The 24,967-nt window shown below is 35.8% G+C and overlaps 2 protein-coding genes across 6 annotated transcripts in view; one reads left to right on the top strand and one right to left on the bottom strand.

Annotated features, from left to right (window-relative positions):
* ALG6 (ALG6 alpha-1,3-glucosyltransferase) overlaps positions 1-11,189 on the top strand; it is a 57,545-nt gene extending 46,356 nt beyond the window's left edge. The window contains exons 13-15 of the mRNA XM_061411738.1: positions 4,828-4,896; positions 5,017-5,215; positions 10,829-11,189. Of these exons, the coding sequence (XP_061267722.1) occupies positions 4,828-4,896; positions 5,017-5,215; positions 10,829-11,026 (466 nt within the window). The 3' untranslated portion in view covers positions 11,027-11,189. The remainder of the gene's footprint in view (positions 1-4,827; positions 4,897-5,016; positions 5,216-10,828) is intronic.
* ITGB3BP (integrin subunit beta 3 binding protein) overlaps positions 3,631-24,967 on the bottom strand; it is a 106,635-nt gene continuing 85,298 nt past the window's right edge. The window contains exons 8-9 of one of the 5 annotated variants that reach the window (XR_009735415.1): positions 14,609-14,732; positions 3,631-3,822 (exon numbers count right to left, since the gene is read on the bottom strand). Coding sequence is in view for 4 of the 5 variants with exons in the window: in XM_061411739.1 (XP_061267723.1) it covers positions 15,407-15,489 (83 nt within the window). In the remaining variant the exon portion in view is untranslated. The other 4 variants (XM_061411742.1, XM_061411741.1, XM_061411739.1 and 1 more) reach the window with 4 other exon arrangements.

Raw genomic sequence — 24,967 nt, 5'->3', positions numbered from 1 at the left:
GAAGGTAATAAAGGCCATAAAGGATACATAAAAGAGATTAAGAGAAGTTGAGAGTTATTGGAGGTGGGGTAAAGGAGCAAGTGCAGGTTGCAGTTTTATGAGGATGTTGAGGTAGACCTTGTTGAGATATTTGAGTGGACTGGATGAGATGAGGGTTAGCCCAATGGATATCTGGGTGAGTAACATCCTAGACAGCCAGTGCCGAAGCCCTAAGATGGGAGTATGCCTGATATATTCAGGGAACAATAGAATGAGGTAATCAGTTGCATCAGAGGCTGTGAATAGGTCAAATAAAATGAGGGTTAGGAATAGACTGTTGTACTGAAGTGGAAGTCACTGGTGACTTTGAAACGGCTAGTGTTGATAGAGTGATGCAGGGAAAAGCCTGATTAGAGTGGGTTTAAGACATAACAAGAAGAGAAGAATTGAAGACAAGTATAGAGCTTTTTTTAAAGATATATGAAAGTGAAAAGAAAGTCAAAGTGTTAGTCACTCAGTCATGCCCAACTGTTTGTGATCCCATGGATTATAGCCCACCAGGCTCCTCTGTCCATGGAATTCTCCAGGCAAGAATACTGCAGTGGGTTGCCATTCCCTTCTCCAGGGGATCTTCCTGACCCAGGGATTGAATCCCTGTCTCCTGCATTGCAAGCAGATTCTTTACCCTCTGAGCCACCAGGACAGTTACATACATATGGTAAAATACACCATTAGTACATTCACAGTGTTGTGTAACCATCACTACTGTCTACTCATAGAATATTTTCATCTCTCCAAAAAGGAAATCTTGTACACATTAAGCAGTCATTCCCCATTCTCCCCTTCCCTTAATGCTTGTAACCACTGATCTGCTTTCTCTGTGAATTTGCCTATTTTGGGTATTTCATATAAATGCAGTCATAAAATACGTGGCATTTTGTCAGACAACCTCTTTCACTTAGCATAGTATTTTCAGAGTTCATCCCTGTGGTACCATGTATTAGGCCTTCATCCATTTTTGTGCCTGAATAATACTGCATGGATGAATATACATTTTGTTTGTCCGTGCATCAGTTGATGGACATTTTGAGTTGTTTTGACCTTTTGGCTATTGGGAATGGTGCCACTTATACACATGTATTTTCAGTTCTCTTGGGTTTATACCTAGGAGTGGAATTTCTGGGTCTCATAGCAATTCTGTAAACTTACTGAGGAATCACCAGATTAATTTCCACAGAAGTTATACCATTTTACATCACACCAGTAATGTATGGGAGAAGGCAATGGCACCCCACTCCAGTACTCTTGCCTGGAAAATCCCATGGACAGAGGAGCCTGGTAGGCTGCAGTCCATGGGGTCGCTAAAAGTCAGACATGACTGAGCGACTTCACTTTCACTTTTCACTTTCATGCATTGGAGAAGGAAATGGCAACCCACTCCATTGTTCTTGCCTTGAGAATCCCAAGGACGGGGGAGCCTGGTTGGCTGCTGTCTATGGGGGTCGCACAGAGTCAGACACGACTGAAGCAACTTAGCAGCAGCAGCAGCAGTAATGTATGAGGGTTCTGATTTCTCTGCAACCTTGTCAGCATTTGTTATTGTCTGTTTTTATTTTTGCCATCCTAGTAGGTAGGGAATGGTATATCACTGTGCTTCTGATTTGCATTTCTTAATGACTAGTGATGTTGAGCATCTTTTTTATGTCCTTGTCAGGCAATATGTATATCTTCTTCAGAGAATGCCTGTTATTTAAATCCTTTGCCCAGCTTTAAAGTGGTTGTTTATCTTTTTCTTGTTGAGTTTTGGAAGTTCTCTGTATATTCTGGATATTAAACCTTTATCACATATATGATAAGCAGATACTTTTTTCCATTCTTTGAATTTTCCCCTTCTTGATAATGTTCTTTCATGAACATTTTTAATTCTGATGAGATCCAATTTATCTTTTCCTTCATTGTGTTTGCTTTTGATGATGTATCTTACAGACCATTGCCAAATCCAAGGTAATATTTATCCTATTTCTTCTAAGAATTACATTTAGGTATTTGATCCATTTTGAGTTAATTTTTGTATATGGTGTGGGACAGGTTGGCAGTTCTTTAAATGAGTTTTGCTGAAAAGGGGAGCAAAGAAATTCTGCAAAAACTGGCAGAGAAGTTGGGGACAAAGAGGTTTGTTATTTAAGATAGAAGAGAGAATGCCAGAAGATGGTCAGTAGAAAGGGAAAGAGTCGGGCACGACTGAGCGACTTCACTTTCACTTTTCACTTTCACGCATTGGAGAAGGAAATGGCAACCCACTCCAGTGTTCTTGCCTGGAGAATCCCAGGGACAGCGGAGCCTAGTGGGCTGCCCTCTATGGGGTCGCACAGAGTCAGACATGACTGAGGCGATGTAGCAGCAGCAGCAGCAGTGATACAGGAGAGATAAGAGTTGCAGGAGCAGTGTCCTTCAAAGAGGGAGCTGGAGTGGTATCTAGAGCGTAAATGGAAGGATTGGCTATGGACAGGTGCATGCGTGGTTCATCTTAATAAAAGAGCATGCTGTTATCAGTACAGATGCTAAGGAAGAGAGCAAATGTGATGGTGATGTCTGTGAAAGTTCTCTTTTCATTGCTTCAAATTTCTTATTGAAATGGAAGGCAAAGTCATTAGGTCAGAATAGGTTGGAAATGTTGGGAATATGAGGAGAGAAGAGAAAGTGTGAACTATTTTTCTAAAGAGACACAGAGTAGGAACAGACTAGGGAAATATTAAATGACTGCTGGACACTTGAAAATCATGTATTTTTTTTGTAGATAGTGTGTAAAGAGTTGAAATTATTGAGTAATGAGGGAAGTGATTCTTGAGGCTGGTGGATGATAACAAAGATGAGGAATAATAGGGAATAAAGCCTGACGACAAGAGATTCAAAGCTGGAGCTTGTTAGGGCAGGGAGAAGGGAGAGCTGGTATGGAAGTCATGATGAAGATCAAGGAGGTTCTTTCTCTCCTCTGGGCCAAACTGTTTGAAGGTTGGGGAAACAGGAACAATAAAACAGGCACAACTGAGAAGGCAGAGGGGCAGCATTTTCTTCCTCGGGGAGAGAGAACCAGAATTTGTTTTGAACAAGGTAGTGAAAGAAGAGGTTGAGGATGTTGAGGATTTTGCTGCTTAGTTACAAATATTAAGTGCCTTGAAGCTAAGCGCTGAGTTCTGTCTTCTCACTGCATCCCTTTCAGAGCAACACTTTGACATAAGCGTTGTTGTTCATTTGCTAAGTTGTGTCCAGCTCTTTGTGACTCCATGGACTGCAGCACGCCAGGCTTCCCTGTCCTTCACTATCTCCTGGAGTTTGCTTAGACTCATGTCCATTGATTTGGTTGTGCCATCCAACCGTCTCATTCTCTGTTGTCCCCTTCTCTCCGTGGCTTAGATGGTAAAGAATCTGCCTGCAATGCAGGAGACCTGGGTTCAATCCTGGGTTGGGAAAATCCCCTGTAGAAGGGAATGACTATCCACTCCAGTATTCTTGCTTGGAGAATTCCATGGACAGAGGAGCCTGGCAGGCCACAGTCCACGCGGTCACAAAGAGTTAGACACGACTGAGTGACTAACACTTTACATAATACATTTTCAATAAATGAATATCAAGTGATTAAATAGCAAAGGATTCTGACCCAGAAAGAGAAAATAATGTTTATTGAGTCATTTTCTAAATGCTTGTAATTAACAGAAATACATACTGATTTTAAAAGCATCAAGCAATCAAAGTCCTGTAGTATTTTCTTTTAGTGCAGTAGTTTTCAGTCAGTTATAATCCCAGGCTTCACATCTCATACGCTGGTTGCCATGAGAAGTCATCCTTTTTAAGAAATGAGAATACAAAAACCTTTTAAAATAAGGAGACCCCTAATAAAAATAACAACAACAACAAAATATAATTCAACAACTACTATCACTAGTAAAGTTATTTTTTTTTACTGAAAAATAAACACTAGATAATACTTGGAAGAGTTCAACTACTCAGCAATCCAAGTTATTATTTCCATATATACATAAGAAAAAGGTTAAACTAATCATTTGTTCAAGGTCATAAGTAAGTGTCAGCAATGAGGCTCGGACTTAGGTCTTCTGACTAGCCCCCTTCTTCATGAACACAGCCACAGTTGAATCCAGAAGGTAATAACGACCGGGGGTGATTGGTGCTCAGGAGGTCACAGATGTTGGACCCGTGACCTTAATCAGCTCTTTAATAAAGCCAGTTGGTCCATCTGTTGGTGTTATCTTCCTCTTCCTATACTGTTTCTCTTTCCATGTAGCCTTGTCCTACTCATTTTTTCCTTTTATTCTACCATCATCAACCCTTTATCATTTTTCTTTGCTTCTGTTGGCCTCTATTCAGTGGCCAATGATGATCCTGTCTTAGCTTTTCACTTAGCTGAGTATTAGGTCACACGGAAGAGCATAAAAAAGTTTGAAAACTTTCATACCAAGTAGGGTATTCATATTTACCAACTTGGATGGAATATATGGAAAAGCTTGATTCTCTGAATGTTCAGTTGTTTATCCTTTCTTTAAGCTACTGTTTGTATGACAGAGAAAAAAAAGTTTCATTAATGATACTGGAAGAAGCAGTTTTCCAATTATTATGACAAGCTGATACCGTCTCTCTGTCTAGATTCACTTAGTTTGGATTGATAGTTATTTTAAAAAATGAAATCAGTAGTCCCTGTGGAGACCTTGCTGGCTGTGTTTTGTGATTTTTGTGTTTTTTTAGCTATGTCAAAAATCAGATAAAATGTGTTCACATTTTTACATATAAGCATTGAAATTATATTCTCTAAAATATTTTTCTCTGTTATTTTAGACCAGTCTGCTTAGTTTTAAGCGAAATTCCTTTTATGTCTACTTGGTTTTTACTTGTGTCAACATTTAGGTGAGTCAAACCAATTTCCAATATAATATGTTCAGTATAGTACTTATAAACTCATTTAAAACTTTTTTACAAAGTGATTGTGGTTTGAATTGACAATTCTCTTTTGTTTTTCCTATATAGTATGCTACCTCTTCTATTAAAAGATGAACTCCTAATGCCTTCAGTTGTGACAGTGATGGCATTTTTTATAGCTTGTGCAACTTCCTTTTCAATATTTGAAAAGACTTCTGAAGAAGAATTGCAACTGAAATGTTTTTCCACTTCTGTTAGGAAATATTTTACATGTTTTACATTTCTTCCCAGAATTATACAACACTTGGTAAGTTGTTTTTCTTCCTAGCATTTTTGAGATATAATTCCCATAAATTCACTCATAAAATCTACCCACTTAAATCATGCAACTTGTGTTTTAAATATGTACACACAGAGTTTTACAATCCTCACACTACCTAATTTTAGTTTTCCATCACCCCAAAAAGAAACCCTGTGCCCTGTAGCAGTCCATTCTCCATTCCACCCTCACCCCAGATCCAGCCTTGGACATCCACTGATTTACTTTCAGTCTCTATAGATTTGCCTATCTGGACATTTCATATAAATGGAATGTATTAGTCCCTTAGGGCTCCTATAATAGAACACCACACAAGGTAGCTTAAACAACAGAAACTTATTTTTTCACAAGGCTGGAAGGCCAAAATTAGTGTGACATCAGCATTGGTTTCTTTTGGTTTCTCTTTTCCCGGTTTGTAGGTAACCTTGCTGTCTCCGCATGTGGCCTCTTGGTGTGTGTATCTGTGTAGACAGAGAATTCTTTGGTGTTTTTTCCTCTTCTTATGATGCCATCAGGCCTATAAGGTTAAGGCCCTACCCATATGATTTATTTAATCTTAATTTCGGCTCATCTCCAAATGCAGTCACATTGGGGCTTAGGGCTTCAACATATGAATTTTGTGGGGACATACATTCTGTAACATGGAATCATACAAAATGTGGTCTTCGGTGACTGGTTTCTTTCACTTAGTGTGTTTTTTATTTTTACCTGTGTTGTAGCCGTCTATGGGGTCACACAGAGTCGGACACAACTGAAGCGACTTAGCAGCAGCGTGTATCAATACTTCCTTCCTTTTTACTGCCAATTTCATTATATGGATATACCACATTTTATCTATCTAGTCTTCAGTAGAGGCTCATTAGGTTGCTTCCACTTTTTGGCTATTAAGAATAATGCTGCTGTGAAGATTTGTGTCTAAGTTTACTGGTACACATGTGTTTCCATTTCCTTCAAGTATATACCTAGGAGTGGTAATTCTGTGTTAACATTTTGAGAAACTGCCCAGCTATCTTTCAGAGGGCTGCATGATTCTGCATTCCCACCAGCAGTTTATGAGTGTTCCAGTTTCTCCATATCCTTGACAGCACTGGTTATTATCTTTTATTATAGCCACACCAAATGGATGTGAAGTGGTATCTCATTGTACTTTTTCCATTTCCCTAGTGACTAATAATGTTGAGTATTTTAAAAAATAATTTCTTTGGAGAAATGCCTATTCAAATCCTTTCCCTTTTTTTTTTTTTTGGCTGCATTGAGTGGCTTGTGGGATCTTCGCTTCCTGACAAGGGATTGAACCCAGGCTGTTGGCAGTGAAAGCATGGAATTCCACCAGGGAATTCCCATACACTGCCCAGTTTTAATTCAGTTGTTTCTGTATTTTTGAGTTCTCTATACATTCTTAATGCAGGTCTCTTACTAAATTGCAAATATTTTCTCCCATTCTGTGGGTTGCTTTTTGACTTTCTTGATGGTATTGTTTGTAGCATAAGAGTTTTCATTTTTATTAAGCCTAATAGCAGTTTCTTTTGTTGTTTGTGCTTTTGATGTCATACTTCAGAAACTGTGTATAACCAAAGGTCATGAAGATTGATGTTTTCTTGAAGTGTTTTATAATTTTAGTTATCTTTAGGACATTGATTCATTTTGAATTAATTTTTGTGTATGGTGTGAGGTCGAAGTCCAACTTTATAGTTGTTCCAGCACTAATTGTATTGGCACCCTTGTAGAAAATCAACAGATCTTAAACGTAATGGTTTATTTCTGGACTCTCAATTCTGTTTCACTGATCTGTATTATCTTTATGCTGTTTCCACACTGTTTTGATTACTGTGGTTTTGTAGTTAGTTTTCAAAACTGAAAATGTGAGTCCTCCAATTTTGTTCATTTTCAGGACCATTTTAGCTGTTCTAAATCCGTTGTATTTCCGTATTCTTTTTAGGATCAGCTCATTAATTTCTCTAAAACCCCAGCTGAGATTTTTATAGGGATTGCTTTAAGTGCGTATTTAAATTTGTGGAGCATTACCATCTTAGCACGATTTAGTCTTCCAAACCTGTGAACATAGGATGTATTTCCGTTTATTTATTCTTTAACGCCCTTCAATAGTGCCTGAAGTTTTCAGTGTGCAGGTTTTGCACTTTTTTTTTGTTAAATTCATTTGTATTTTATTCTTTATGATGCTTTTGTAAGTGGTATTGTTTTCTTAATTTTGTTTTCATAATGTTCATTGGTACTGCATAAAAATACAACTGATTTTTAAAATATTGAACTAGTGTTAAGTTTTTAGTGAATTCCTTGATTTTCTATATACAAGATCATGTCATCTGTAAATTATGATAGTTTTATGTCTTCTCTTTAAATCTAGATGCCTTTTCTTTCTTTTCCTTGCCTAATTACCTGGCTGGTCAGCTCCAGTACAGTTTGCTGAACACATGTGACAAGTGTGGACATCTTGTTTTCTTCCAGATTTTAGGGGGAAGTCATCCAGTCCTTTAACGTTAACTATGATGGTAGTTGTGGGGTTTTTATATATGGCCTTTATTTGGTTAGAAAGTTCTCTTCTATTCCTAGTTTGAATTTTTTTTTAATCATTAAAAGGTATTGGATTTTGTCCAGTGCTTTTCCTGTGTCTAATGATATTATCATGTGTTTTTTTCTCCTTTATCAATACGGTATATTACATTGACTGATTTTTATATATTGAACTATCCTTGCATTCTTGGGATAAATTCTACTTGATCATGGTGTATAATCTCTTATATGTCACTTTCTTGGGTTTGTCAGTATTTTGTAGACGACTTTTGCACTTTGTATTCATAAGGGATATTGGTCTGTAGTTTTCTTTTTTGTGGTATCTGTATCATTTTGGAATCAAGCTTAACGTTGCCTCATGGAATGAGTTAGGAAGGGTTCTTTTTCTACTTTCTGGAAGAGCTGTGAAAGACTGGGATTAATTCTTCTAGAAACATTGGGTTTAATTCACCAGTGAAGCCATCCGTTCTTGGATCTTTTCTTCATGGGATCTTAAAGATGACTGATTCAGGAGGGAGGGATAAAATAGGAGTATGGGATTAACAAACTACATAAAATAGGTAAGCAACAAGGGTTTTTCACTGTATAGCACAGGGAACAACTTTCAGTATCTTTTAATAATCTATAATGGAAAAGAATCTGAAAAAATATATATAACGGAATCACTTTGCTGTACACCTGAAACTAACATATTGTACATCAACTGTACTTCAATTAAAAAATATGATTAATTCAATCTCTTGTTAATAGGTCTATTGAGACTTTCTGTATTTCTTGACATAATTTCAGTAGTGTGTCTAAGAATTTGTCCACTTCATCTGTTATCTAATTTGTTGGCAAACAGTTGTTTATTTATTTATTATATTCCCATACCATCCTTTTTTATTTTTATATACGGTAAGGAGTGATATTACTTTTTCATTCCCAACTTGGGGAATTTGTACCTTCTCTTTTGCCCATGGTCAGTCTAGCTAATGTTTGGTGGTTTCATTTATAAATATTTTTACACAGCCTACTTTTGGTTATTGATCTTCTCTATTGTTTGTTTTCTATGTCATTGATTTTGGTTCTAATTTTATTATACCCTTTTCCATGTTTGGGTTTGCTCTTTAGTTTCTTAAAGTTCAAGTTAGAGGTTGTTGATTTGAGACCCTTCTTCCATTTTTATATAGTTATTCAAACCCATATAAAACCCCCATTTTAAAGCAATATTCCGTAAACTTTGAAATGTTTTTTAATTTAGTTAAAAATATAGTCCATTTTTTGTAATCAGTTTTTTTCTTTGGTTCATGAATTATTTAGGCATCTGTCGTTCAGTTTACAAATATTTGGGGATTTCCTTGACTACTTCCCATTTTTCTATTCCAATTCTAATGTATTTGAAGTATATCTAATGTATTATGTCAGTATTTTCAAATCTATTGACTTTGTTTATTTCGCCTTCATTTTTGAAGGGTATTTTTGCTCTCCGAACATCATCCATCCCATTGTCTTGTGGCCTCCGTATTTCCTAATGTGAAGTCAAATGTTAATCTTACTGAGGATAGTTTATGTACAGTTTTAGGTACTTCTTAGATACCCAAGTAGAGATTTTAAGGAAAACTTGAATATATGAGCCTAGAGTTTAGGGGAGAGAGGTCCAAGTTGGACACAGTAATTTGAGTCTTCAGTATATAGATAGTAATTAAAGTCATGTCCCTGAATGAGTGAGCTCACCAAAGTGTGATTATAGATTGAGAAGGAACCAGCAAAGTTCTGAGAAAGATTAACTAGTGATGTGGGAGGAAACCAGGAGAGAATGATGTCATGGAAGTCAAGTGAAGGAAGGGTTTCAAGATACCAGTGATGTGTTATTTTGAATGCTGCTGAGAGATCCATTAAGGTAATAAGAACTGACTACTGGGTTTAGTTTAGTGGAGGTCATTATAGATCTTTAGCAAGGCAGTTTCATTGGAGAATGGAGTGAAAGCCTAATTGGTGTGGGTTCACTAATGAATGGGAGAGTAGACACAGCAAGTGATAGGTTACTCTTTTAGTCTTTTGGGCTTCTGTCTAGAATGATCACTGCATTACAGTTTTTTTCAGGTCCCATCAGTTCTGTCATAATCCAGCCATTAAAGAATCTTTCAGGGTTCCATTATGTCCCACTTTCATCATGAAAGTCACTGACTTCTCTTTCTCACTTCTTGTTTTCTACATTTACTTAAGCAGCTTCTGTGTCCTTGTCTCAGTCTATAGCTATATTGTTCAATACAGTAGACACTAGACACATGTGGTTAAATTAAAAATTCAGCTCCTCATTCACAGCAGGTACGTTTCAAATGCTCAGTAGCCATATACGGTTAGCAGCTACTTTTTGGGAATACACATTTAGAACACTGTAGAAAGTTCTGTGGTATGGTCTGAACAAGGAAACTGGTGCACAATTACAATAAATGCAGTTATGTCTACTACTCATTTTGGCATTTAATAAGATGTGACTTTGTGATTTTATTTAACTAGTTCATGTAGTCCCCTAAATTGGAAGCTCTTTGAGGCCAGAGGACATTTTCTTTCATGTGTCCCACGATGCTCTACTATAGAACTAGCTCATTGAAAGTATTCAGTGAATATGAAATGTAATATTTCATTTGCTGTGGAAAACTTCATAGATGAATTCTTGGATTAACTTAGAATTGTATATCCCATAGACCCTTGGAGCATGCTGTGAATTTAATCCTGACTAGCAATATTATCTATTCCAGGTACCTTTTTTTTTAGTGCTTGGGTGACATGAAATCTAAAGGGGTTCTCAGGCTTTGGCTACACATGGGGATCACTTGTAGAGCCTTCCCCAGAGATTCTGATTTAATTGGCCTGGGATGTGGTCTGAGAGTTGAGATTTTTTTTTTTTTAAACCCCAAATGACTCTTACATACAAACTAGGTTGAGATCCATTAGTAGAGGAGATTGAACCCCCAGCTGTCCCCTTCAGTTCTGCTCATTTACAACTATAAACCAGTGTTACCAGTACATTCAACTGTTACCTTTTATACTGTGCAGTAACACTTTTTTCCCCCCTTCTTATAGTTTCTTACGTCAGTGATCACTATGATCCTTCTGACGACGATGACTGTCACACTGGATCCTCCTCAGAAACTACCGGACTTATTTGCTGTATTGGTGTGTTTTGTATCCTGCTTACATTTCCTATTCTTCTTGGTATACTTTACTATTATAATCATGTGGGATTCCAAAACTGGAAGAAGCCAGAAGAAAATCAGCTAGCTGTGTCCCCAAAGAAATGTGAAAATGTCAGTGCCGCAAGGCTTTGTAGACTTTCTGCTATGTATGAATAAAAGAAGCATTTTGAGAATCCTGGAAATAGGAAAGGAAATGGTGCAAAGTTATTGTTGTCGACCCAAAATAAATCTATATGGCACCAAAGCAATGAAGGCTTTTATTTTCTAACTACTGAATGATGAAGACATATTATAGTTTTATTATGTTCAGTTATTCACGTGGGAAAATAAGAGAAACGTGTCCTTAATCAGTGTTTACTTAAGAAATGTACTCTATAATTTGTTGTCTTGAAAAAAATCTGCAGATACAGTGAGCTTAATTGGAGAATTTAGTCCCTTATTTTTGAAGGAAATCACTAATTTTGGTATTCAGATTTAGTTTTTCTTATATTTTAGAATGTTTTAGAAATTGTATCTCAGGAATTAAATTTGTGATAATCTTTTAAATTACTGTGAGAAGGCAATTTAAACTGTTTAAAGCTTGAACACGCCTTATTACCATGTGTAAACTTGAATTTTTTTAGAAAGGCAGAAAGACTAAACTGTGTTTTTATTTATTTCTAAGAACTCTGATTTATTTGAATGCCATTAAACAAAGAATTTTCCTGAATTTAAGTGGTTTGAATGAAGTCTTTCATGATCATTGGCTCTAAACTTTCAGGTTCATTCTGTTTAAATGGCCTTATCCAGGGAGGGGTTCATCCTGTTCTTCTTTGTTATGACATGGTTCAAGGTTACCAATGCCATAAGCGTTGATCCATATCATACTTCGTATTAACTTAGTCCTATTAATACTGTATGACTCTGTATTAGAAAAAGCACATCTTTACTATAGTATTCAATTGGTAAAAATAATTTATAACCACGTAGTTTCTCATGTAAAGATACGTTTTCTTTAGTCTCTAATAAAAAATAATCACTTCCCTACCAACTTATGTTTTTAATGAATATATTTCTTTAGTAAGATAGCCATTAAAGCATATTAACTAAGTGGTATATTTTAAAACAATGCAAGTCAAACACATATACACACATAAGACAATTTGGTTCTAGACATGGACAGCTGATGCAACAAGGTATAGGTTTTTAAGTCTGGTAAAGGAAGTAGGTTTAGACAAAGCAAAAAATCAAGAAGTATTTCTTTCTCAAAGCAAATGTGCATAAAGACTCAAAGGGTAGGTCAGCACAGAAAAAGCAGCCTTGAATCGCTGCCGAATCAGCAGGAACATCGCTGTCCATGGTCACCATATATAATCACCATGCCCAAATGTCAGCATCTTGGCTGGCTGGTGTAGTCTTATTTTTTGTAATAGAATACTTGCATTTAATACAGGATGTTGATTTAAATCAACGATGAGAAAGTTCTAACTTCTAAATAGTTGAAACAAATATTATTTGAAAATGAAAGTATATATAAACAGTAAAATAGAATACACTTATATTCAAGGTATCTTACAGGTAAATTCTAAATAAAAATACATTTCTAGACTATTTAGTTATATGGAGTTACACTGTAGCTTTACTGGAGATTTGTAGCAATTTTAAGTATCTCATATCTATTAGAAACCAATTTAAGAAGAGTCCACTTTGAGCAATTAAGTACCAAAAAAACAATAGGGATTTTTTTTTATAAAGACATTTACTTATATAAAAATTATTAAAGATGCCTCCCTTTATTCACTAATATCCCTGTCAAAAAATGATCTTAGGAAAGTTATTTTCAAGTTCTTTTATAGGGAAAAGCTGTTTCTGAAAAATGGAGTTTTCTCTGTTGCCATAAACTTAGGTTTGATTCTTAAAATGAAGAGAGTACAGTGTATGTTCATGTATCAAATATGAGGCAACAGAAGTCATTTTGCCTTGAAGCCTTAGAGAGGGGAGAAAAATCCCCAATGTAGCATTCTGTCCAAATGATAAACCACAACTAAGTGAGTGAAACATTTACAAAAGTCAAGGCAGCCAACGGAGCCTCTCTGTTCAATACAAAGAGAGTAAGAGATGGATAGGATGTAACTAAATAATGGTTGGAGTAACACAACAGTTTCAAGTCTCAATTGGTCCTTCTGTTATGTTCATTGGAAGATCAGGGCCAAGTGTATCCCCCGCCTTTTGCCTTCCTCCCCCCACACTGCCTCCATATAAACATTAGTTTTGTGTGTGGATCTTTCTGCTTTGTCCTTCATGTGGCCTCCAAGGGTGATAAAGCGAGAGTCATCTGATCTACAATGAAAAGAACTGGGAAATGATTCTTAGCCGACCCAGCTGTTCTGAAAGGCAAAAGCTTGGTATATCAAGAGGTCAAACATACAGTAACTGATTTAATAGCATTAAGCACATAGCTACATAACTTGAATTACATATGAAACCAATCTTACTTCTTAACCCTTCATTTCCTGACTAATGTAGGTGTCTTTATATGTTTTGCTTTACATTCTGAGGTTAGTTTTCAATGCTGGAACACACAAACAAATTAACCTTTTTGGTATATTTTAAGGTACTCTCATTTTAAGGACTATATCACAAAGTATTCTTAATATTTAGCAGATTATCTTAAAAACCTTATTTAGATTGTCCCAATAAAATCACTAGTGAAGGCAATTAGTTTTATAAATTGAGTTACTATTTAGTTATTTCAATTAATAGTTTTAAAAAATAATTCATTTTCATTTTAAGAGGCAAATCTGAAATTCTCTAAATGGAAAGTTAGTTTCAACTTCAATTTGTTAAATTTTGTTTCACATTTTTCACATAGTATTTTTATTTTCATGATACAGTGAATTAAATGACATGGTAATATACAGATTTTGCCAAGGCTTAGGGTGAATACCAAAGGAACAGCATTTTCCCCCTATGGAAATGGTCAAAGAAAGGTGCATAAGTATGGAAAAAAAAAAGTGCTATCAAGTTATAACACTGTGATTCACTCTTCCCCTTTATTTTGTGACAGGACAAATAGATAATACAAAACAACACTGGAGAAAATTAAAAATTTGATGCTTCTAAATGTGGAGGGAATCACATGTTGTCCCATGAGATAAGGTCTTTTCTTTATATTCAGGAGATTCTGTGTAATTCAGTTTAAAAACAACCTCACATTTAAATATCTGCACTGAAAAATGCATTCCAGCATTTTATAAAAGATGTAAGAATTTTAAAACTTTGAAAATATTTTTTCTCTACAAGCATAGGCATAACTAGAATAAAAACATCTATGAAGTAGAAGCTAAAGTAAACTTTCAATTTTAAAAGCTTTTAAAAGAATCTAATTAGTACAAATCTAGAGCTTTAAGTTGGAAAATCAGGACCTACTTCCACCCACTATTGGGTTTAATCTGAGTTTTAAGATATAGAGCTCTACCAAAGGTGCCATTTTCATACAAACTATAAGTCTATCCACAGATGATAGAAGTATACAGAAGTGTACCAGATACATAATGTAAGTCAGGATCTTCTATATGTTGGCTTACTTTAAAGGGTCAAGAAGAAATGTATTATTTATGTTGACATTATCTACTGGTGTGTGTAGAAAGTTTAAATTAGCTTCAAGAAATTTTATCTAGACATGCACCTGCCTATGCTATGATCTGGTATTCACTGCACAGATTAATTACAAACATTTCTTCTGTTCCTTTAAATATGATCAGGCAGATACAGAAGTTGGTGTTCATAGTGAGTGTGTTTCTTCTAAACGCCTGTGGGATATAAAAGGTGATTATTAAATCATCAAGAATTAGTTTCCAAATTAACATGCATCTCATACATGACTTGAGAAATGACTTAAACACCCATTTACTATGTAATTTGGTACCTAATTTAGTTAGGTATTGGTAATATCTTATTTGCTTATTTTTGAATCTTCAAAGCAAGATTCACCTTCACAAATAATTGTCACTATGACTACTCTGACATGGCACACTTCATTTTATGAAGATGGATTTGAGATACTTCTCAGAGAGTTCTAGAACTCCAACATGACCTAATGAAAACACCAAGTCTTACATGCCTTTGTCTGTAAGCCTACAGGGCCTTTCAGCAGGTGTTTCCTCCAACAGCTGCCCCCCCAAAAAAGAGACCATCTTTACTGGCATTCCTATTCAGGGTATGTCCCTCTGGGGACTCCTAGTGGTGATAGAAGTTCTTGTCTGTCTGGTTTTAGGATCCTTGTGAGATGAAGCCTTTGAAAAAAACACCCAATGGCAACAGATGGCATGTATCCCCACAGGGCATGTGGACCCCTTATTTCCTGAAATATCCCTTCCTTGTTTATACTGGCAGCTATGAATAAGTCATATATGGTGAGCCCCTAACCCACTCCAGTGTTCTTGCCTGGAGAATCCCAGGGACGGGGAGCCTGGTGGGCTTCCATTTATGGGGTCGCACAGAGTCGGACATGACTGAAGTGACTTAGCAGCAGTGGCAGCATGATGGTCCACATATATTCTTCCTGTCCTACAAGAAGATAGTTTGCCAACTCATTTGAGTCTGGTCAGAATACCTACAGAAGATTTTAAGCATTCCAGTGCTCCCCTAATATTATTATAGGTTTTTGATACAGTTACCAGAACTAAAGCTAATACTCTAGAAGAAAGGAAGACTGCCATTTATTAAATAATTACTATGGGAAAGGTGGGCCACCCCAGTGGCTCAGTAGTAAAGAATCCACCTGCAATGCAGAAGTTGCAGGTTCAACCCCTACGCTGGGAAGATCTGGAGAAGGAAATAGCAACCCACTCCAATATTCTTGCCTGGAAAATCCCATGGACAGAGGAGTCTGGTGGAAAGTCCATGGGATCGCAAAAAAGTCAGACACAACTTAGTGACTAAACAACAGCGAATGGGAAAGGTAGTAATTAAGCTAATTATTTTATTTAATTTTTAAATTTTTGGCCACACTGCATGGCTTGCAGGATCTTAGTTCCCTGACAAGGGACTGAACCTAGGCCCTGGCAGTGAAAGCACTGAGTCCTAACCACTGGACTTCCAGGGAATTCCTCAAGCTAATTCTTGTATGTAATCCACAAGGTAAATATCACCAGTCCCATTTTACAATTAAGGTTTTGGGAAACCGAGTGCCTTGTTTAAGGCCACACAGCTACGTAGGTGGTAGAACTAGTGCTGGACATCTAATCCAAATCCCATTCTCTGTTACAATGCCAGGCCCTGCAAAGAATCGTCATCGGTTGATCATGGTTGCCAAGACAGCTGTGTCGAGAAAGATTCTGAGGCCAAATTCAGGGTCCAGCAAAAATCAACACTTTGATCAATGTGATACATATGATAGCACAGTAGCAGGGAGCAGCAGTATGTCTGTTATCTCTACACGGCCATACTGGTTATAGAGATGAAGATCTCAGAACACAAATGGAAAGAAATTTAGATACCGTGATGCAGTTCATGAGCAGTATTTTGACAGAATTCACCTTTCACACAGCAATTATATTTTATTCTTTCTAAAACATATTTTAGATCGTTACTTCTTTAATAATCTTCATGGGTTCATTTCTGCCTAAAGAATAAAGTCTGAACTTATTAGCCTGGTGATCATAACTGTCTATGATGTGTCTGGAATCTACTGTTCAGTGGCTCTGCTTCTCTGCCTTTTCTGTTCAGTGTTCTCTCTGCCTAGAATGTTTACATAGCCCATCAAAATTACCCATTTTTCAAATTCCAGCTTCCTACTAAAACACAAAGCTTCCATTACGAGGGCCTGGAGGGCCCTCTGTTAGAGATTATGCAGAGTGGAATAACTAGAACTGATTTTAAAATCATGAACCCTTAAATAATGACCTAATCACTCCATCCTGAGGTGGCTCATTTTGTGTATTTCCATACTGCTTACCCTTCATTTGTTACTTAGAGTAGGGAAGAATTTTTACACTTCTCAGTCTGAAGAGGAAGAAACTTCTGTCAACTCTTCTGCTTCCAGTAGCCCACGGAAAAGTGACAAATTTGACTGACTGACGTCCAGAATAGCAGACCACGTTTTACAAGTCATATTCAGTCAGTATTCTTACACAGCACTCTTGTGCCCCACTATTTAGTTTCCCTTTCACGGTCTACTCTCAAGTCCAGTGGCCCTTTGCTCTTCTTAATTTCATGTTGTAAGGAGAGCAGCCCATTCATTCTTTTCTGCAACCAAGCATATAAGGCATGTCTGCAGTTATAGAGGCACATGGACATGGATCTATTTAAAGATCCAGCTTTCTCCTCAGGTCAGGAGAGCACATAGATTTTAAGATTTGCATTCAATATGGAAGGGAGGGAGGGCTTCCCTGATGGTTCAGCAGTAAAGAATTTGTCTGCAATGCAGGAGAAGCAGGTTTGATCCTTGGATCTGGAAGATCCCCTGGAAAAGGAAATGGCAATCCACTCCAGTATTCTTGCCTGGAAAATCCCATGAACAGAGGGACCTTGGTGGGCTACAGTCCATGGGGTCACAAAGAGTCAGACATGACCGAGCACTTTTATCCAGCAGCATCTCTTCCATCTATGGGAGAGAGAAGGTTCCACTTCTGCCTTAGTCCACATTAGTACTCCGAGCTTCTACCAGAGGGCCTGCCATATTGGAGGTTATTAAGTCCTCCACTAGTCAAGTTGATACTTTGATCCTCAATGGATTCATAATCCTTTTTTATACTTGCTACGGGCCAGAATCCTGGAAAGACGAGTCTGAACTTGTAATCACTTGCTTGCTTTATTTGATTATCATTTCATGTATATAAACCTTACATCCTCAGTTTGAATACTAGATGGGCAGTATGCAAAGGGCTTTGTTTATACTAAGCCTCACACTTTTGCTAACCAAGTGATTTACATTGTTTCTAGAAGATTTATCTCAGCATCCCCTGTAGTATTCCTAGTTAACATTAGCCAAAATCATGCTTTCTCGGAGGCTTCCCTGGTGGCTCAGATGGTAAAGAATCTGCCTGCAAATTCAGGAGACTGGGTTCGATCCCTAGATCAGGAAGATCCCCTGGAGAAGGGAATGGCTACCCACTCAAGTATTCTTGTCTAGAGAATACCATGGACAGAGGGGCCTGGAGGGCTACAGTTCATTGGGTTGCAAACAATCAGACATGACTGAGCAACTAACACTTTGCTGGTCTTCATACTGTCTATGGCCTATGGGTTGCTGTCTCCCTTATTCTAACATTGTTTTATAAAGGCTTCACTTTTTAAAGGCTTTGAGAGTGAATTAATATGGGGTGCTTATGCTCACTGAACAAAATCGGTCAGGATGAATAATTACTGAAGTGTAATAGGGCAGAAGCTGATGTGTAGACAGGGAATTTGGTCACACAGTGGTGTTAGGGGTATCATGACTATCAGAGGTTTCTAGGGCATAGGACAAGGTCAGGAAGTTTAATATCCTCTCTTAGTTATACCAGTTGGGCAGCTGTGACAAATCCATAAAAGAAGAACATGGAAGAGAAGGATCTAAGGAAGCCTAGTGTAAGGAAACTCATAAGCAGGTTCTGAAAGATTAGTAAAATTTTGATGATGGGGGGAAAAGGTATGTCAAGTGGAGGAGACAAGAACAAAAGTAAGGAAACGAGAAAGGGATGTTCTAAGGAATGTTTTCAGCAATGAATGGCAAATAATGTGGAGTAACTGAGACACACAAATTAGAAAGGTAAGTTGTGGTCAGATCAGGGAGAATTCTAAACAATGGTATAAATTTGGATTTTATGACATATATGGTGGAGTGATACTTTTGAAATCATAATTCGTTCAGTAGCAGGACAGGCTGTAGGGAAACAAGAACAAAGAGCACAGAGGCAGGTTACAATGAGGATGCAAGTAATCTGGATGAGAGCTAATGAAGGAATAAACCAGTGCAGTGTACATGGAAAGGAGAAGTAATGTTCTGGGAAGTGATACAACTTGATATCAGTTTGGATGTGGGGACAAAAAGAGAGACAGAATTGTAGTTTTCAGCTCTATCACTGGATGAATGTAATCCCTAAAAATGTACAATGAGGGACAACATGGGAGGGGGGAGGGTGAAGTCAGTATATTTGGGGAATAATGTATAGCAGCTGAGATTGTTTATAGCTCAGGAGGAAGGTGAAAAATAGATTTGGAAACCATATACACAAAGGTGAGAACAAAAGTCAAGGAATGGATGAAGTCATGAAGAAAGAGTCCAAGGTGAGAGAAAACAATATCAAAAGAACCTAGGGAGGACTTTCCTGGTGGGCCAATGGTTAAGAATCCACAAGCCGATGCAGGGGACATGGGCTCACTCCCTGGTCCAAAAAGATCCCACATGCTGTGGGGCAACTAAGCCCATGCATCACAACTACTGAGCCTGTGTACCTAGAGCCCGTGTTCCAAAAGGAGAAGCCACCACAGTGGGAAGCCCACACAGCACAACTAGAGAGCAGGCCCCACTCGCTGCAAGTAGAGAAAGCCTGGACGCAGCAATGAAGACCCAGTGCAGCAGAAATAAATAAGAATTCAAAAAAAATCCAGGGAAATGTTTACAAGGTAGTCAAATACATTCAACCATTATTTCTCTGTAGGTTAACCTTAATTCTTTCAAGTCTTTTGAAAGTACTACTCAAATAAAAGACTCAGAAGAACACCCCTAACATATGATGATCTTTACTAGAATCCATGAACACAAAGCTATTCTTAGTATTCTTAAGATTCCCCCAAATCATTCATTAATGAGACTGTCCTATATTAAATGTGTATATTCATCTGCCAAATGTATAACTGTGAATATTTATGTATGAACTGTGTATTTATGATCACCATCCAATAGTGTGATGGATTTCCATAGTTTATGGGTCAGAACCCATAGTATATGGGTCAGAAATTTTATAAAACACTTAACCTTACAGTGAATGATTGTGTGTCTTTGTATATATATTGTATACGTAATAGAATCTAAAACCTTTGACCAGTTATGAAACCTGACATTCACTGATTACTCCTGTGTAGTGGGCAATTAATTAGCACACTAATTAATGAATTAATATGCAATTATTCACTTAATCAATTCAGCACATTTCCAAATCCACTGACTTGTTTGTATCTTGTTCAGTCTGATGTGCCCTACAGAAACTATAACCTACCTGTCACTGTTAAGTTAGCTGTTTTTACTCAATTAAGGGCCTTCTTTATACTAAAAATATGCCCTCTTTGAAAGCTAGCCTGGCAAGCTCAATCGTGTTCTCTTTCAATTGGCCTCTAACTCATAGATCTTGTCAGACTATCTTCCTATTATTTATAAGAATAGATTAAATATAATTTTAATTAATGCATCAAAGCTCATGTTCCTATTTTCTTTACAGACAATACCAAATTTGATAATACAATTAAAATGTTTTGAACTGAAAGAAAAAACAGTGAAATATAACAAGGGTAACCTTAATTATAAAGGTGAAACTACCTAAGTTTAAAATGGTTTTAAGGAATTCACAGCTGTCAAAATCATATAATTCTATATGAAAGAAAGAATATTTTCTTCCAGAAAACAGTGTAAAGTAAGTTGTCATAGTATATGATGCAGAATAAATGCTTAATCAAAATGAAATTAAAATAAAGAGCCTAAACATAAAGTTTTATTTTACATTATAAATAAAAGCTTTGGGGCTATAAATTCTTGTTTCAACATCCTACAGATTTGCCTGATTCTGTTTCAGAATGCACATTTAAGAATTTAGGATGAAAACTACCAAGAAACTCATTATAATGTGTGGTTATGTTTTATTATAATTATTCATCTTTTATGCTAGATTCTATAATCCTGAGAGCAGGACTATGTCTGTCTCCTTAATTAGTGTATCCACAATGCTAGAACAGTGCTTGGCTCCTAGTAGGCATGCAATAAATATTAAATGAATGAGGTATGTAAGGAAATAGCCATTTATACCTAGTTGAAAATATCTAGATAATTCCTTAAAAAAAATTCTTAGAGTGGCCATTCATTTTTGTTCATTCACTGAACATGTATTGTGGAGCTTCCATCCAGGTTCAATACTACGGTATAGAGATAAGACTGTCTGTTTGCCAAGGAGAGAAGTCCAGAGAGAGCTGTGTAACCAGACAATTACAATACACTACAGCATGGTACATTTATAAACATTCAGACAAGTGCTGTAGAAGCCTAGAAGATGAAGCAATTTCTTTTTTACCTAGGTTATCTGGGGAGAGTTTCAAAGAATGTGATGTTGAAGGCTGACCTTAAGGAATGAGCAGGAGTTTGCTAGACAGAGAAGGAAGAAAGTGTAGTCCAGGTAGAAAGGGAGGTCATAGAGAAGCCTGGAGTCCTGAAGGAGAGATTTCAGAGGACTAAACCATATAGTATAAAGAGTGTGAAGGAAGAAGACTCCTTTCTTCCTATGTGAAGTCTGAGGTAGAGGAAAAAAATCGTCTACTATTTACTGATTGCCAAAGTCCTGCTTTTAACTATATAATTAATTATATAACACTATAAATATCTGCTTTATGATTATGTAGAGGTGTTTAAAATACACAAACCACTTAGAGAATTTATCTAACACTTTAAGGAGCTTTTCTAACTAAGAGTTAAAGTGGAAAAAAAAATGTTCATCTGTCAGGTGACATAAAACCAATTTCTACTAAATGTGCCAGAATAATTTTTCTCCACCTCAAGAACAGTTAGTCTTCAGTCTGTTCATTACTGTCTTTTTATAGTATTTTTATTTAATAAAACCTATTAAGACTACCATACAAATCTCTTTACTTATGCTTTTATCTTTTAACTGATCAATTTTTATATTGCTGACATCCCTTCTTCACCATTTGCTCATTTAAAAATTCATAGTATGTGAGATATGTCTCTGGAGAAAATGTCTATAAAATTTGTTACAGCTGGCAAATGTGTATGAGTCAGTGATAGCACATGACTAAATGCTTCACAGAAAATAAAATTTGTTTCTGTAGTAAGCAGAACTGTTTAAATGTTATTTATTTTTATGTTTCAAAGAAAATATATTGTGAAGTGCTGCATTGATTTAATACGCAACAATGTCTGTGTACACGCTGTAGAAGGAAAATTTATGAAACCTTTGCACAACTCCTTTAATTGAATTTTCCAAATCTCTCACCACACACAAATAATCAATATCTTCTGCAGAGAAAACCAGTCAGAATTATTACAGTCTTCCGTTTCAATTTTGTTGTCATCAGCACATACAGAGCACCTGGATATTTGTAATGTCTGATAGCAAGTTATTTACACCTCTTAAACACATAATTGCTATTAAGTGAGTTAAAATCTATGGTGTAAAAAGTTTAACTGATTATTTAAAAGATAAAAGCACCATACTTTTAGTAATGTATAAAAAAATTAAATCATAGGAGAAATTATTTAAAAGGCTTTGAAAAGTAATAAACCAGTTTGTGTTTCCTTAAATCCTAGACACATCTCAAGTAAGCAGTTGAAATATAGCCCCAAACAGTGATGAACAGTGTAAAGCACAAGCATTAACATTAATAAGAGGAGAAGGTATGACCCACATACAGGATAAGTGACAACTGAATTCGTATAAAGAGCTGAGGACTACAGTTGTACATTAATGTGTGTTTGTGTTACCAAAATTAACATCTCTATTTTTTAGCTCTAAATAAACTAAGAATGTTAAAAGCATAGTGGAATTTTTGTTGTTTCTTCTGAAACATGTCTAAACTTCAAACCTGTGTTTTTAATACTGGAGTATTTGTCTGAAAAAAGATACTGCTTCATGTTAAGCTATAACAGAAAAAAATAAAAGGGAAGCAGTTTTCTAGGAGTAAAAGTATTTAGCTGATAAGACAAATACTTTTTCAAGACTGAGTAGGGAGGGGAAAGAACAACATATTTTTAAGTTAAAAAATACTTCAGTGGGTGGTTAGAATGAAAAGGCAATATCAAACTATTTATATAGTCTTAAGACAGAAGGAGTTTAAAATTTGTCCTTTGGACCAAGAATTTGAAAACCTCAAAAATCCTATAACCAAAATTAATTTTACAATGCAAGAAGACAGTAATCTAGTTAAAGAAAATCAGAACATTTATAGTTGGCATTTTTTTCTTTTTAAGGCCAGAGCTAGAAATTTTGAAATATTTAGTATTACAGACAGCTGAAACAATCGACTTTTTTGAACAATGTAAAGTTCAGATGGTTACATTTCTTTTAAAATATGCATATTTCAACCTACACAATTATTCTCAAAACAGATAAAATATGTTTTGGACTGAAGCTAAGTGTCTAGATTTCATATCTTGGCAAACGCTCTACAATTTGCTTACATTCTTTTAAAAAACATTTTGTTTACTGGAAGTACTAGTCATGGACAAACAATGATGGTATTTTCTAATATCTCCAGAAAAAATGAAAATACTCAGTACCACATAATGCCACCTATTGTCTCAGGAATATTTGTATCAAGTTGTTTTATGCAGAGGTTGACTATGTAAAGTAAATAAATTTCATGCCTTCTCATGTGATGATAATGTGACAGTCCTTCTGTATCAACCCAATGAATGGTCATATGTTTTAAATCTTCAGCATAACAAATTAAAAATAATTTTGAAAATTCGCATCCAAATATAACAGAAGAAAACCTTTCATTTCATTATTTTTCTAACAGTCATAAAGCCAATATTATTAAGGAAAGTGAAGACAAGCTTACTTCCTAAGTAACTGAAAAAAGAAAGAAGCCTTCTTTTGTTTAAGAAATCTGTATTCTGTAAAGGAGGTCTTCTTTATTCACACGCTTTATCAAGTCATTGCCTAATTTGCAAGGTCCAGTTCTGAAATTATGAAAATCTCATTGTACTTTTAATGTTAATATGGATGTTTTAAATTTCCATGGAATAGGTTATACAAAGCCTTAGAATGTGTCTCAGATGTCTATTTAAAACACTAGAGTCTTATCTTTACAATTATACTTCTCTGACTATAATAAAAACTACAACTGCTGCTAAACAAATTAGCAGTAAAATGAAAAAAATAAAACTAAAGGATTAATTCAAAGGCAGAATGACAAAATAAATGCTGGAATTCTCCTGGTATTGTCTGTTTTAACTATTCTAGGAAAATTTGACAAGAATCTGAAGGAAAAAATCTGAAGGACATTCTTCTGATAGTGAAATAAATAGTGTGTTTACTCTCATTTTCACTAATTACCTAATATAACAAATCTAAAACATATTAAAAACATATTAGCTGATTTTTATATTATGTCATTTCTAACTATATAATTTCTAATATTATGGAGATTCTCAGAACATTTTAAAATTTAAATAATTCTGGATAACAGCATAGTAAAAGAAAAGTAGAAATTTCTGTAAAAAGCTGATGGCTAGATCCCCAAATAAGGAATATGTAAAGCATATTAGTTTGGACTGTCAAAAAACTAACAAAGTCCTGTTAAAATGAATGTATGAATAGAAGGGGTGAAAGTTAACTTGGCAAAGAAATTTACATATAATGTGCATGTGTTAGTGTGCTCATCTTTAACCAAAAAAAAAAAACCCCACCAAAATTAAAAATATATATATACATTAGGAACTGGAGGAAAAAATAGGGAAAAGCATTCTGTAAAATGCTTTTGAATTTTAGCTCAAATTCAAATTAGAAAAAAAAGTTTCAATCTATTTTCCAGGCAATATTAATATAAAAATAAGATTAAAAACTAATGAAGATTTGAATACCTCAGTAAGTATAAACAGTCAATGTAGCTCTTGCCAAGAAACAAAATGGAAAATGACTTCTATATTCTCATATATATAATATATATTACCATATAGTTTATATTATGTAGATATTATATATTTAATGTATCTTAGCTCAGTTAGCTCAGTTTATATTTAAACCACAACAAATAACCAATGCTTATCAGAACCTTTAAAACATGATTTAGTGATACAATCTCCTCTATGCATGAAGAAACACTCAGCTCTCAGGGA

Source organism: Bos javanicus, chromosome 3 (assembly GCF_032452875.1).
Source record: "Bos javanicus breed banteng chromosome 3, ARS-OSU_banteng_1.0, whole genome shotgun sequence".
Classification (NCBI taxonomy): domain Eukaryota; kingdom Metazoa; phylum Chordata; class Mammalia; order Artiodactyla; family Bovidae; genus Bos; species Bos javanicus.
Note: the sequence above shows the minus strand (reverse complement) of the source record. Positions and strands in the feature narration are given on the sequence as shown.